The 15,566-nt window shown below is 37.0% G+C and overlaps 1 protein-coding gene across 1 annotated transcript; it reads left to right on the top strand.

Annotated features, from left to right (window-relative positions):
- The first annotated feature begins 1,342 nt into the window (after positions 1-1,342).
- On the top strand, positions 1,343-13,206 carry LOC141586728 (putative serine/threonine-protein kinase At1g54610). The gene is made up of 8 exons (XM_074408036.1): positions 1,343-2,736; positions 3,682-3,966; positions 4,212-4,529; positions 4,678-4,905; positions 5,030-5,130; positions 11,312-11,420; positions 11,673-11,948; positions 12,673-13,206. Exons 1-8 carry the CDS (start codon positions 2,212-2,214, stop codon positions 12,877-12,879), a joined length of 2,049 nt encoding a protein of 682 aa, XP_074264137.1. The 5' UTR covers positions 1,343-2,211; the 3' UTR covers positions 12,880-13,206.
- The last annotated feature ends 2,360 nt before the right edge of the window (positions 13,207-15,566 follow it).

The following is a 15,566-nucleotide window of genomic DNA, read 5'->3' on the forward strand; positions in this document are numbered from 1 at the left end:
CCAAGCCTATTACTTGGGGGGGGGAGGTGGGTGTTCATAAGCAAATTTAGCCATGTATGTAGTATTGCGTGAATTTGGTTCATATTTAAACGTCTTTCTATAGTTTGACCAAGGAGATATAACATTCCAACTAACTCTAAATATTTCTACATAATTACAATTTCATCCAGCAATGATTAAATTATGGTTGTTATTCGAAAGGAAATTTGTTGCATCATTGAGTTGATTATGCAAAGTAGATATTATTGTTTTCCTTAACCAATTGAAAAACAAACATGTATTAATGAACAAATTCTAAAAACTATCAGTCCAAGTATCATATATATAAACTTCATATTAGTTTTATTTTCCTAAAAAAAAAAATTTTATTAATCAAACAATCTTTTATTCTTATGTCAATACTATATTAACGGGAATTATTTGTTGGTCATGCGGCATACATAAAATCTTAGACTTGAACGATGTACTATATGTCTATATTCCATTTCATTGTGAAATTTATCACACATTATTTTAATATCCGTGCAACGCACGGGCAAAAAAACTAGTACTCATCTAGAGCGGTCTTTTTCGATACATGTCTTAATTACCATTTTCATTCTCTCATAATAAAGACCAACTAGTCTTGCTGAAGACGGGTCAGAGTAAGTGACGGATAATGTCACTCACAAAACGGATAGGGAGGACAAGGTGAGGGCACCCCTATGTGCTTCTCTCTCCTCTATTTGGGTTATTTGTGAGGGAAAATAGTATCCGTCACTCCAAAGTGATGGATATATAACGTCATTTTGTGAATAAAGACACTTAGACCATTCCCAAGCAAGATCAATTGGTAGGTCATGACCTTGCTTGGGTCAAGTTAATTACAAATTAAGAGGAGGATTAGGATGACCCAAGGTAGAAAAGGTCAATTTGTGACCTAAGGTAGAGTAAATTGACCCATCAATTGACCCTCCATGTGTCACAATTTTATTGGTTAGAACATTTAAAACAACAAAAAAAGAGACAAAACTAAATAAAGTGGGAGTAAGAGAAATGTTTTGGTGGGGTAGTGAATATGGTAAATGATTGGAAATGTTTGAAAGTGGAAAAATGATTGGGTTATTGACCTAGGTCGTAACCTTCTGCTTGGGAGGGTGAAAGTGGGTCAAGATTAATAAGTTGTGATTAAGAGAAAAATTTTGATTGACCCGATTAAGTCGACCTTTTGCTTGGGAATGGTCTTATAACCACGGAACAACATATGGTGTCCCGCACTTTTAGGATTTCCTCAAAATCCTCAATTACCAAGGTCCAAGACAACACTATTCCAGGTGGAAATAACAGAGGATTATCTTCTCCCAACTAACTTGGAACAACCCTATTCAAATTCAAATATTTTTAATCTTATCAACTTCAAACTTTATCCAAATTACACCACTTTTTAATATTTATTTCTATATTTAATTTTAATTATTACCCTTTAATTCATTTTTTAATCTTATATTCCTAATTTATCCCTTTAATTAACGACTCTTTCTTCTTAATCACATCCTGTAGGGTCCACCTTCTTTTCTTCAAATTTCAACCAAAGATTTTTTGTATACATAATCCTTCTCTTTTATTTATCTTTCAAATTCAAATTATTATTCATTATAATAAATAATATTTTTTTTGAATTTTATGGGTTTTAATCACTACCATCATTTTTGTTAAATTATTATTACTACTATATTCAATTTCATCTATTTTTTTTTCTCAAAATTATCAAAAAATTTGAATTTTAAGTTTTGATAATTTCAAATTTCTTGATTTAATTTTTTTTTTTTAAATTTCTGTTACCATTTTAATTTCCTACATTACCTTTGACTTTAATTTCCCAACAAATTTTGGACCAACAACCTTGCCAAATAGGCAAATTGAGTTAATTTCATTCATTCAAATTCTTGGTTGTTGCTACATTTAGTAATAAACAATAATTCAAAAAAAAAAAAAAAAATCTTTATTTTTCCCCTTTTTCTTAGGTGGGAAAATTATTTAGGGTTGTTAGTTGTGTTCTTCTCTAACTTTTGAGGGAACCCAATTGACAATCCTACAATTATTATTAATTAAATAATTTAATTAAATAATAATACATGCATTGTGGTATTTAATTTTAACAAAATTAGAAAAACTGGGAAATCATAATAATTGGGTGATAATTATAATTATTATTTGATTTGATTTGATATAATGGGTTGCATTTGTTCAAAGGCAACATCTTCCATTGATAATGGTAATGAAAGTCAACGTGTTAAAGATTTGAAAGAATTGAGTAATTCAATAAATGGAGAGGAAAATAATGGTTATGTTGATGGGTCAACCCGGGGGAGTAGGCCCCCATCACGGGTTCAATCCGGGGTTAATTCGGGTTCGTTAAGCGGGTCTAGCCGAGCAACTAGTCGTGTTCCGTCTAAGGGTCAGCATTCAGGTTCGCTAAGTAGTAAACATGTGGATGATCAACATGGTGGTGGGGAGAAGAGTATAGGTATCATTGTGGAAAGACCATTGTCTAAGGGGTCCAATCATAGGGGAGGTACCGTGGATATAGAGGGTAATGGTGATCATAAGGGAATGAGTAGGATTGTTAGTATGTCACGCGCGCAGCGTGGGGATCAGGGTTTTGCTGGGTGGCCTTCTTGGTTGAGTTCTGTGGCTGGTGAAGCCATCCAAGGTTGGGTGCCTAGAAGGGCTGATTCCTTTCAGAAGTTGGATAAAGTTAGTTGATTTTTCTTATTAATCTTTGGTTTGGTTAATTTATGTTAGAAATCCGGAAAATAGTATCGTATTGTTTAGCCAAGTTTAAGGCTGCATACGTCCGGCCCCCTTACCCTGCCATTGCATGAGCCATTGAATAATGCTGTTGTTGTCGTTGTTGCTGATTGTATTATCATTTGTGTCACCTATGGTACTTTATGATTGTTTGGACTTCTTTATGCAACTGCATTTGATAGTCTTTTGGGTAATTGTCATACCATTTGACTTCTCGTTTGAACTGGTAATGATAATCCTGTTTCTGATGCTCACCTTGCTGTTTTGCTAATTTTTGCTACTTTGTTGCCCTTTACATAACGACTATTTGCATGAGATTGCTGTAGTGACTAATGAGTGTGTGTAGTATGATAGTGAACTTTAAAGCCATCTCGGTACTATGCAATAAACGATAGAGCATCTTACGATCATACCCTCCCCTCCCTTTTCCTCTTGCAATTTTCTTCAAACAAGCCAAGTTGGTCAGTGTAAGACGTTTTGCATTGCTTGACAGACTATAGTGTAACTTAGAATTGTTTTAGTTGTCTTTTGACCCGCAAAATAGGATTTGGTGAGCATAGCTGGTTAGATTCTGAAAAGTTTTTCTGGAATGTATTGTTTTGCACATGTTTTTATGCTACATTGCTACTCCTTGTTTAGGGTGGAGATATACCACAGGCAATATGGACTAGGCCTCGGAAATACAATTGTAACAATAGAAAATGATTTAATTATGTATAACAAACCCAGCGGGTTGTATTCAATTTCGCCTGTGGAAATGGTGTTTGCCCATCTTAGGAGATGGGTATTTTAGCATTGTGTTTACTTTCAATTTCTTGCACCGTGAAAACTTTTACCGCATGCATTTTTATCAGTGTTTTGACAAATTTGGTCTTTCCCATCTGTGACCAGATTGGCCAAGGAACGTACAGCAGTGTTTACAAGGCTCGTGATCTTGAAACTGGGAAAGTTGTGGCTATGAAGAAGGTGCGATTTGTTAACATGGATCCAGAAAGTGTTCGCTTCATGGCCAGGGAAATTGTCATTCTACGTAAGTTGGACCATCCAAACATTATGAAACTCGAGGGTCTAGTCACGTCAAGGATGTCAGGAAGCTTGTACCTTGTATTTGAGTACATGGAGCATGATCTAGCTGGCCTTTTGGCATCTCCTGGAAACAAGTTTACAGAAGCACAGGTACTATCTATCTCGAATATAATATGGTGCCAAGTACCACAATGTTTTAATTGAGCAAATGTCCGCTAATCTAGTTGGTAAAGCCATTGAGGGCTGGAGCTTGTGACCTGGGTTCGGAAGTACATTAGAACTGCCCTTATGGCTCCTCTTTATACCAAATATTATTAGATAAGAAAATTAAAATTTGACTGTTCATATTGTAAGTTTGTAACATTGTTTTCAATGTATTACGGGAATTCATGCAGATTAAATGCTACATGAAGCAGCTACTTTCTGGGCTAGAACACTGCCATAGCCGTGGAGTCCTTCACAGAGACATCAAAGGGTCCAACCTTCTAATCAGCGACGATGGAGTGCTGAAAATTGCAGATTTTGGTTTGGCAACTTTCTTTAAGCCAGATCAAAGACAGCCATTAACTAGTCGTGTTGTAACTTTATGGTATAGGGCTCCAGAGCTTTTGTTAGGCTCAACTAACTATGGTGTTGCTGTAGATATGTGGAGTGTAGGTTGCATACTTGCAGAACTCTTTGCTGGAAAGCCGATCATGCCTGGAAGAACTGAGGTATGCTGTTCTGCTGTAAACCAGTTGATCTTCTTATAAGCTAGAATTTGGCTTTAATATGCAATCTTTTTTCAGTAACTTCTTGGTATTTCTGAATGCAACAATCATGATGAGATTTAATGATCGTTTGTTAAAAAAATTTTTCTAGGTGGAACAGATGCACAAAATATTTAAGTTATGTGGTTCACCCTCAGAGTCTTACTGGAAGAAAACTAAATTTCCACATGCAACTAGTTTTAAACCCCAACAACCCTACAAGCGTCGTCTCCCTGAGACATTTAAAGATTTTCCAGCTTCAGCTTTGTCCCTTGTCGACGCTTTACTCTCAATGGAACCTGAAAGAAGGGGGACGACCTTAACTGCTTTGAATAGTGAGGTAATCGACAATTTCTTTTGGTAGCTTTCATTTGCTATCCTATTTCTGTTCATATCAAGGAAAGTACTTAGAGATGAAGAGGTTACATTTAAACTTCTTTCTAAACCCGACTTTTGGTTTTCAGTTCTTTACGACACACCCACTTCCTTGTGATCCTTCAAGCTTGCCAAAGTATGCTCCCTCAAAAGAATTTGATGTAAAACTTCGAGATGAAGAGGCTAGAAGGTATGTATGGCATTTAGGTGATCAAATTTATGTGCCCCTTGCAATGTCTGGACTTCATTCCATCTGAGATAATCATTTTAATGCTCTTTGAAGTCGGAATCCAAAAAGTTCGTATATAAATCTTTTAAGGTGACTGGTTACAGGTGAAATATGTTGCAATGGTAAGTAACTAAGTACTTAGAGGATATGTGTAGAGTTGAACAACTGGTGGAAGTTAATGGTGTAAATATGAAAACCACTTTCGGGTGTGATAACTCAAGCTAGTCGTCACTGGAAAATTTCTGTTAATGTATCTAGGAAGTGGTTGTTGCGGTGGCCATTGGCCAATAAATGCCAGCTATACCGCCTCAAAATGCGGTCGGTGACATTTGTGGATAACTCTAAAATGTGGCCATTCAAAACCTTAATAACCTGCTCATGTGAGGTGCTGTGGTCCATAATTAAAACTGTGAGCACCATATGAAGAGAAGATGTGCGAAATTCTGTTCTTTTGTCCATGTTAAGAGTTTAGACATTAATAAAGATGCATAACTCTGAAATTAGGACCGCGTGAAGTAAGATAGAATGCGAACACCCGTGTAGAACCCTCCTGCACATAGCCAAACATGTTGATCTGAATTCAAAACATTCTAACTTGACTGATAACTTGTGCAAAAAGTTGCTGATACAAATCCTGATGATTAAATAATTCAATAGATAGGTATCGAACATCGGTGAGCTGTGTTCAGATTATAGGAAGTACTTTAGATAAATAAAAACTTATCATTCTAGCGGATAGATCATATTTAGGATATTTAATTATTTTTTAATTGATTAGGAGTCTTGTTTCTTAAGAAGACTATTAGCTTATTTCAGGTGTTTATATGTATCTTATTTTTATTCCGTTAAGAGATTAATAAAAAGGCAGAAAAAGATTAGGTTTGATCACAAAATTTCAGATTTGAGAAGGCACTTCAAATCTTTGAGTTAAATTAAGGGTGCACATAAAGACACGGCCCATATCAACTAAAACACGGGATTTCTTTGTTTTGGGACACTTTACACCCTTGACTTTTCAACTCTCATTGAAATTGTGAAAAGCATGTATGCTACGTGTATGCTCACTGTTATGCATTACCCTAAACCCACATATTTCTTTTTCTTTTTTTCCAGTGAAGATGCTGAATTGGTATGTTAATTCAGCTAATTTTGCTTGTGACGGGCTAATCCCGTCACAAGTTTGTGACCTCTCACAAAAAGGGAGAGGGGACAAGGTGGGACACCCCCATGTGCTTCTCACTCATCTTTTAATTGGTATTTTGTGAGAGGAAACGGTACCCGTCACAATCTTACGACGAGTACCTCCGTCACAAATGAGAATTTGTGATGTTAATTAGCATTAATATTTTATTAGTATAAATTTTATTAAATTAACTTATTTAAGCATTAACAACAACAACATCAGAGTCTTAATCCAAAAATGATTTGGGGTCGGCTGACATGAATCATCCTTTAGAACCATCCATAGGTGAACGCACACCTCAAAAAGCGAATAGAAAGGGGAAAATGAAAAACAAAAAGGGGGAGCGAAAAAGTAATGGTATGCATTCCGTTGTAGTAGTCCAAAAAAACGTATGCATTCCGCTGTAGTAGTCCAAAAAAAGTACAGCAAATCACAATACAAATACAAATGACTTGAGATAAATTGCCTACTACATGAGCCAATTGTCCTAGCATGAAATAGTATGCATTCCACTGTAGTAGTCCAAAAAATGAAGCCAGCAACAAACGGACCCAAAAATTGTGCCAAAGTCTAACTGAGGAAGAGAAGAGTTGCACCTTTCATCATAGCACCTGTGAACATTCATAACATTATTAGTAAAGCCATAATGACCACTTCTATATACAATTATACAAATATATCAAAAGAACCAACATAAAAAACGTACATTAAAGTGAATCCAACGAAAACGGATCTAACGGAGAAATGTATGAGTTCAAGTCAATTCCAAACAAAGGACTTCCTTGATTTAGTTCAAGTGAATCTGACACACCAAAAACTGATTGAGTTTCATCACCCGCGTGTGCGCTTTTTTGTTTACTTGTTCTCGTCATAGACGTTTCGACTATTTCAAACTCTGATGGTCGTCTCTTTGTTGACCTTATCGGTTCCTTCCTCTTATTAAGTGAACCAGGTGGACGTCCTTTAGGAGTTTGGATATTTGGCTCCAATGGGATTGAGTCTGATGGGCATAACATTAGCATAAGCTTCCCTTCTATCTCTTTCTTTTCAGTCATGGGAACCAACTTATACTTATCCAGCAACTTACTACACAACCCACTTATTCCATTATCTTCATTTTGCACCCCAACATCAAGAGTACTTAAGAAAGTAGTATCAATTCTCCATTGTGGATCAATGGAGTCTAATGCCAAACTGATTTCTTTCGCTTGATTCATCACGTGAGCACAAGGTAAACCCATAGTTGCACTGAAGTGACCAGTACAATTTGGCTTGAGTGTACCAAATTTTGCCATCTCATATTGCTTAAATAAATGGCCTAAAGCAAAATGAGAGACACAATTGAGTACAAATTTAAATTGAGAAATACGGCACCTATGGGGAACTCTAATACGTTCACTCTCAAGCATTGTCTTTATTTCTTGAAATTCATTTTCAATCGCTAAGCAAATTTTACTCACTACTTGAACAAAGTCCCCAGTTGAGACTTGGAGGTAGCCCTTTAGCTTTGCGTGTGCACCCTCAGCCCGCGAAGAAGCACGATTACCAAGATGAGGATGTGTATCAGTCCATGCACTTACAAATTTTTGCTTGTGAGGCATCCATGTTTCTTTTAGGTATGAAATAACAATGTTCTTCTCTTTGTATAGAAGTTCTAGAAAAACCCAAGATTCTTCAAAAGAACTCTCTGTTTCAGCATACATCACTGCATTCCAAGTTGACATGAACATATCCCAATCCTCATCCTCCATAAACTGTTTTTTACACTTAGCAACAATATTCTTTTGTATGTGCCAAATGCACAAGAGATGAGTAGTTCGAGGAAAAACAATTAATATGGCCTTTGTCAAAGCCTTATCATTATCAGAAACAATAACCATAGGCTCAAATGAAGGATCTATCATCTCACGAAACATTTGTAAAGCCCAAACATAGTCTTCTTTTTTTTCTTTCTTTAAGAAGACAAAGCAAGAGTAAAATGACTTATTAGAGCTTGATACTCCTATAACATCAAGTAACGGCATCTTGTACACATTAGTCTTATATGTGCAATCCAACACATACACCTTCCGATAGATCTTACTTAGCATAACCGACTTAGGGTGAGCAATAAATACATGGGTTAAATGACCTTTCTCATCACACTTATAATTGTAAAGGAACCCTGACCGACCAAATTCTTCAAAAAGTGCTTGAATCATTGATTTACCATCTAACTTTTCATTGCGGATTTTTGTTTTGACATTATACAATGTCCTAGACACTGCCTGAATGTTTGGATTTTTTAATCGAAGAGAAGAAAGGATGTTTCGAGGTTGAATACCAGAAATACTCAATCTTTCCACCTCTGAAGTTTCTGATTTTGTCAAACGTCGACAAGAAGGATGACCAGACATGTCTTTAGATGGATCATGATTGTGAGAAATGTTTATCAAGTCAAGTGTCCAAAGCCCGTCACTTTTTCTCTTGCCTTGAATTTTAAAGGGACAGTTGATACGACGAGTACTTGTTTCTCTTTTACGACTTTCAAGCGGATTCTTACTTTTATTACGATAAACACCACCCCTATCACAACCAATATTTACATACTCATCCTTCTTTGAATTCTGAATAGAAATGGCATACCCTTTTAACACAAAACAAGATTTCACTTCCTCAAAAAGTTCTTCTCGGGTATGAAATCTCTTACCATGTAAATTGTTGACATTGGCTTCTATATCAGTACTACTATGCATATCCATGACTCAAAGAATAACTGATAAGAATAAAAATTGCCAAAATCCACATAAAAAGTATAAGAAAACTACAATGAACCTTTGTATAAAATTAAATCTCGATGAATTGTAATCTACCATTAGAAAATAATAGAGAAACTAAAATGAACCATATACGAGTCTTTAGTAACTTATACAACCAAAATGAACCATAATCTACCATTAAAATGAACCATATACGGAGTATAAAAAAAAAACAAATCCAACCAATCAACACAATTAACCTTGAATTGAAAAGAAATATGAATTAGTAAAAAGAAAAGTAGAGATTAATACCTGAATTATCCCATGAGATTATTTTGTGCCGCAAAGTTGATGCTCGTATGAATTTAGGTTTAGGAAATTGGTAAAGTGGAAATTGGTAAAGTAGAATAGTAGATGGTTGAAGACTTGCAGTGGGAAATTAGTAAAGTAGGTGGTTTATGGTTTTTTAATTGTCTAAGCCTCAAAAGATGAGCAGGGCAAGTTGGTAAGTTACTAACAAAATCCCGTGTTTTAGTTGATATGGGCCGTGCCTTTATGTGCGCCCTAAATTAAATAGGTCTTTAATTTAATTCACCTTCTCAAGTTAAATAGGTCTTTAACTTAGGCAGCCATTGGATCCAGATTTCGGTGAATCTTTGACCCAAATATTGACTCGAAGTCTAGGCTGACTTTTAGTCAAATATCCCTACGGAATTAAACTTGTCCCTCGGTCTTATGAGTCACGAGTTCGATCCTTGCTACAAATATCGTTCTTTTATTTAAATTGCTTCCGCATTCGTATCATATGGTATAAGAGCTTTGGCTCTTGATTTCCCTAAATCCGAGTTCGATCCTTGCTACAAATATCGTTCTTTTATTTAAATTGCTTCCGCATTCGTATCATATGGTATCAGAGCTTTGGCTCTTGATTTCCGTAAATCTAGACTGTCCTAGGCGTGTCGAAGCCAAGTTATTAGTTGAATTTCTGATTGTGATTGGAGTTTAAAGGTTAAAATCGAGCAGGTAGTTCGAGGGTTAATCGGTTTTGATTACTCATCTCAGGAGCAGGTTCTAGTAGCTTGTTATTCTAGGCGTGACAGCAAAAAATAAAATAAAATATATTACTATTCATGTGTACTGTTCATCCAAAAAAAAGACATGGCAGGAGGGTTCTTGTGTGAAAGCAGTTACGAAGAGAAGGTTGAGTTTAATCCAACATTGCCTCCTATTTTTGATGATTATAAAGATGAGAAAATTGTTGAGGTTAATGCTGAAATTTTGATGATTATAATGATGAGGAAATTGTCGAGGTTAATGTTGGAGTTATTCTCGTGCAAGGAGGGTGGAGGGGTGGAAGGCACGAGTTGAGACGGCACAAGAGGGTTATTAATGATTATAATGATTGCAAATTAATGAAGATTGAAGATGATGAGCTGAATACGAGATTAATGGTTTGCACACATATTAACTTCCTGTTCTTCGTCATCAATTATGCATCTGAATTTGCTAGGATTGTATTCGATCCCGGAGGATTCCAGGGTTCTAAGAATCGGGACGATTCTTTTGAAGAAAGGGAGTATGATACAAATCCTGATGATTAAATAATTCAATAGATATGTATCGAACACGGGCGAGCTGTGTTCAGATTATAGGAAGTAGTTTAGATAAATAAAAACTTATCATTCTAGCTGATAGATTAAGTTAGGATATTTAATTATTTTTTAATTGATTAGGAGTCTTGTTTGTTAAGAAGACTATTAGCTTATTTAGGTGTTTATGTATCTTATATTTATTTAGTTAAGAGATTAATAAAAAGACAGAAAACGATCGGGTTTGATCACAAAATTTCAGATTTGACAAGGCACTTCAAATCTTCGAGTTAAATTAAATAGGTCTTAAATTTAATTCACCCTATCAAGTGCAGCCATTGGATCAGATTTCATCGAATCTTTGACCCAAGTATCCAATTGACTCGAAGTCTAGGCTGGCTTTTAGTCAAATATCCACACGGAATCAAACTTGTCCGTCGGTCTTATAAGTCACGAGTTCGATCCTTGCTACAAATATCGTTCTTTTATTTAAATTGCTTCCGCATTCATATCAGTTTCTTTTAAGGTTTGAATTTATTGCCCTGCATGTTGTTGAAGCCATTGAAGGGACTCTTAAATCTAGAACACTCATCGTGATTTTCTCATGTTAATTATCTCTGGTTTAATTTCAGGAAAAAGGCAGAGGCGGTTAAAGGAAGAGGGCCAGAATCTGTTAGAAGAGGTCAAAGACAATCTAAGATCACCCCTGAATTTGATGCCGACAGTGATGCTTCTTTGCAGGTACACTCCTTAAATAAACGGATTTCCATATTATCAATTGTTCCATTTTAGGTAGTGGCGTAGAGCTGTTCATAGGCCGTCTCGCTCATTGGACAACTGCAATTTCAAAATGTTAGTCCCCACTTGCTAACTGATCTCAAACTCGCTTGTCTATGGGTCACACAAAATCCACATTGGGCCTAACCCGTGTCACTCAAACTCGCATTTGATCACCAATAATCTAAAGATGAAGTAACTGTAATCACATTGCAGGGGAAAAAGGGTCCCACTAATCACAGCACACATGGGAATGAAGTGACTTCTTACAAACGAAATTCAGCCAAGGAACAGTCTCACAGTAGTTCCATGGTTCATCCAAGTGCTGTTGGATCATCTTGGAACAAAAAAGCGAGGGATGATGACAGCCACCTGACATCAGGAAGGATACGATCAGATTCTAGGTCTCAGAAATCTGGCTTGGCTAATGGAGTATCTGACTTGTCGAACTTGTCATCCAGACGGGATGACTGGGCAGTTAGCAAGGACAATGTAAGTGAGTTTTATACTTGAAAATTTGTCCCATCATTAATTTTTTTTTTCTTCCTTAGAGGCTTCAGGCTTGAAGATAATTTTTGAAAAATGGACTTGTAGACTTATAGTCGCTCATAGCTGCTACCTTGGGCACAAGGTAAACCATTGTGAATACATGTTTGGTAGAGGTGGCTAATTGCAAGGGTCAGCACGGTCCGACCCGGTCCAAGGCGCGGTCGGACAGCTTCAAGCCCGTAATGGCCTGTAATGTTACTTGGGCCAGGGCAGGGTTCAATATCCCGAGCCCAGTCCGCCTCTTACCAAAGAAAATCATGGACCAAACCTGTGGGTCAGGCCCTACAGGACCTGCCTAAGGGGTCGGTTCGAAATCAGCCTTCCCAGGAACCGGCGTGGCCTGGCCAGCCTACCTCTCACCATGGGCTGGTTAAGGCCTTCAAAACATACTCTTGTCCCTAAACCGGCCCGGCGGCCCATAGCCACCTCTGCATGTTGGCATGATACATGACACCCTTTTTAACGGCTGTCGTAGGAACATAAACATAATCTCGTCCTGATCTTTCAATTGTTCCCTCATGGGTTTGAACCTAGAGTTCAAGTTGTGATAACCATTGAGGCAACCGATTTGGGGTGGATTTTTAACCAACTATTGTTTATCATTTATCAACAAAATCGTATGAAAGAATTAGGCTAACTCTACTCTTTTTGCTGTCATGTTTCAAAGGGCTATGCGCCAAAGATGAAAAGCAAGATTCACTACTCAGGGCCATTAGTCCCTCACGGAGGAAACGTTGAAGACATGCTGAAAGAGCATGAAAGGCAAATCCAGCAGGCTGTTAGAAAATCGCGCGTTGAAAAAGCCCGAAACAAAAATGACGATGATCATGGAGAGAGCCGGTTATTACAATCCAAAGGACGAAATGGGTGGTAGTTATATTGTAATGAACGGAAAAAACACTTTCGTCATCCATATTGGCATTTGGCTGAATGCTTCAGACACAAATGAGCTCGAAAAAATTTCGAGGGGAAATGGAAATCTACATATTAACATATTCTAACCAACAGAGCTCCAAAGGGGTAGGGAAAGTAGGATGATGAGCTCTTTTGCCTGGTTTATCCATCAACATCGTCGGGGATACTTTTTGTACAGCAAAAGAGTTAGGGGAGCAGGGGAGTTCTATACATTTTTGCATATAATGTAAAGTGCTGATTTCTTTTGCGCAAATTCAATTGTGCCTGAAATGGAATTTCTTTGGATAATATCTAATTGCTTTGTTTTTTTACCGTTTTCTTCATGTACTCAAACCTTAAAACTGTAAGCAGAAATGCCTGTTTGATTAAATACAGATAAAACGAAACGGTAAAACAGAAAAAATAAACTTGAACAAATCTGTAAATGGCAAAGCAATATATTGTACAAAAAATGACATTTGTTTTTATTTTTCACTAGGGTTTGTTTGGATACCATTTTAGGAGGGAAAATGGAGGGGAGGGGAGGGGAGGGGAGGGGGAGGGGGAGTGAGGGGAGGGGGAGTGAGGGGAGGGGAGCAGGGGCGGATCCAGCCCATTGGCTATATGGGCTGGAGCCCAACCTGTTTTCTGAGAAAAAAATGACTAATAAGCAAATATTGTAATTGATAGAAATATATTATACCCTTGGTTAAATGGTATAGTGTTATGAATACATTTCTAGTGGTTGGGTGTTCAAACCCAAAGGAGGACATAATTTCATTTTAACCATTTTACTTGTTGGAATTTTTATTTTCTTTTGGCTTTATACTAGAGGTGATCATGGGCCGGGCCAATGCGGGCTTGGGTAGGGCCTTTCTAACAAAAGCGGCCCATTTGTGTGGGCCGGTCCGGGTCGGGCCAGATGCGTGGGCTTATTTAGCAAGCCCAAACCCGGCCCTTATGGATTAATGCGGGCTTTTGGGCCTAAATGGGCTTTTTCAGACCCTAAAATTTACGACTTACCCTAGGAAATAATTAGCGTAATACCTTCAGTTACAACTTTTAAAACATACATAGTGTATAAAATTTCACAAAATATGATGAAATGCATATGAATTGCTCTCTAAAATAAAATAATGACAAAAATCGCCACTTTAGAATGCTTAATCATGCATTCTTAGATATGATTTATGTTATGCATACTTTGTTTTATAAATCTAAAAAAATATACTTGAGTTTGGTATAACTTTAACGCTACTTTAATAGGTTTTATTAGAAAAAATATTCATTATTTATAAATATGGGGCGGGCTGTGCCGGGCCAAACGCTTGGCCCAAACCCGGCCCGAAAATATTTTGGGCCTTTTTAGGCCGGCCCACGGGCTTTTTTGGGCCAAAACTAAAGACCCAAGCCCTTCAAAAAAACCCGGCCGGACCGGGTAGGGCCAATGGGCTTGGGTCATTTGATCAGCTCTACTTTATACTTTATAAAGCCATATAGTTTCTATAAGATACGGATTTGTTTTGTGGTTTATTGTCTAACATGACTTTTTATTACCCTCCTTTATTTATGAAGCTCTCATTATCCAAAAATTTTGTCCAGACTTATAACGTTAACAATTTATCGGTAAAATAATAAGAATAGTTATATGTAAGCTTAATTAGCACATAAGTACTTAGGTAATATAATATCGATAAAGTGTCATCATAATTTAAAATTATTGGCTCGAATATGATGAAAATGAAGCATAATACCATATAATAATAAGGGTTAAAGCGAGTATATAATTATGAATTTTAAGCCTCTTTAAATAGTGTCAAAATAAATTTTTTATATGAAAAAGCAAAATTTTCTAGTCCACCGTACTTTTAATTCCTGGACCCGCCCCTGGAGGGGAGGGAAGGGGAGGGCAGAATGGATTGATGATACTGGTGGAATATGATGCGTAATGACTAATGGCAACTAGCCCAATCCCGAACACGTGTATTTCCCAATGCTACAAAATAATGGCTCAAAGAACGCCTCGTTATGGGACAACTAGCCCAATCCAAATCAGAATATCCATTCAATTGCAAGGCTGATTTTCCGTCCATAACAATCCCTTTACCTGGATTCTTCTTCAAGTATCGAGCTAACCGAATGGCTGTCTCCAAATGTTCTTTCTTGGGTTCATGAACTGCAACGCCCCTTTCTTATCCGACCAAAGTAATTGGAGATGTCACCATCTCGATTTCCCGAGACAGTGAATCGGAACTTCAATTAAACAACCTTTATATAAATAGAATGTTTAATGAATTACATAAATGAATAAATGAATAACAAATGTGAATTATACATTAGTACAACTCAACTAAGGTTTATGTCATCTACCATAGGACTATGGAACTAGACTCCAAGTATCCGTAGCGTGGCCCAAATCCCAATCGTCGCCAAATCTAAACTTGTACTCAAACTGCTCCCCATATGCCGGAAATATCATAAGGTTCATCATAGGCCACCTCAATTAAAAAAAAGACGACAGTTACACACAACCAATACACCTCAGTTTCGATAATACAAACACTCACGGAAAGACATGTAAACATGAACATGAAATGCAATAATGAAGCGCAAAAGGCACATGTCTCCATCCACCACAACTCCACATCCATATAACCCGGTTACGAC

Source organism: Silene latifolia, chromosome 6, assembly GCF_048544455.1.
Source record: "Silene latifolia isolate original U9 population chromosome 6, ASM4854445v1, whole genome shotgun sequence".
Classification (NCBI taxonomy): Eukaryota; Viridiplantae; Streptophyta; class Magnoliopsida; order Caryophyllales; family Caryophyllaceae; genus Silene; species Silene latifolia.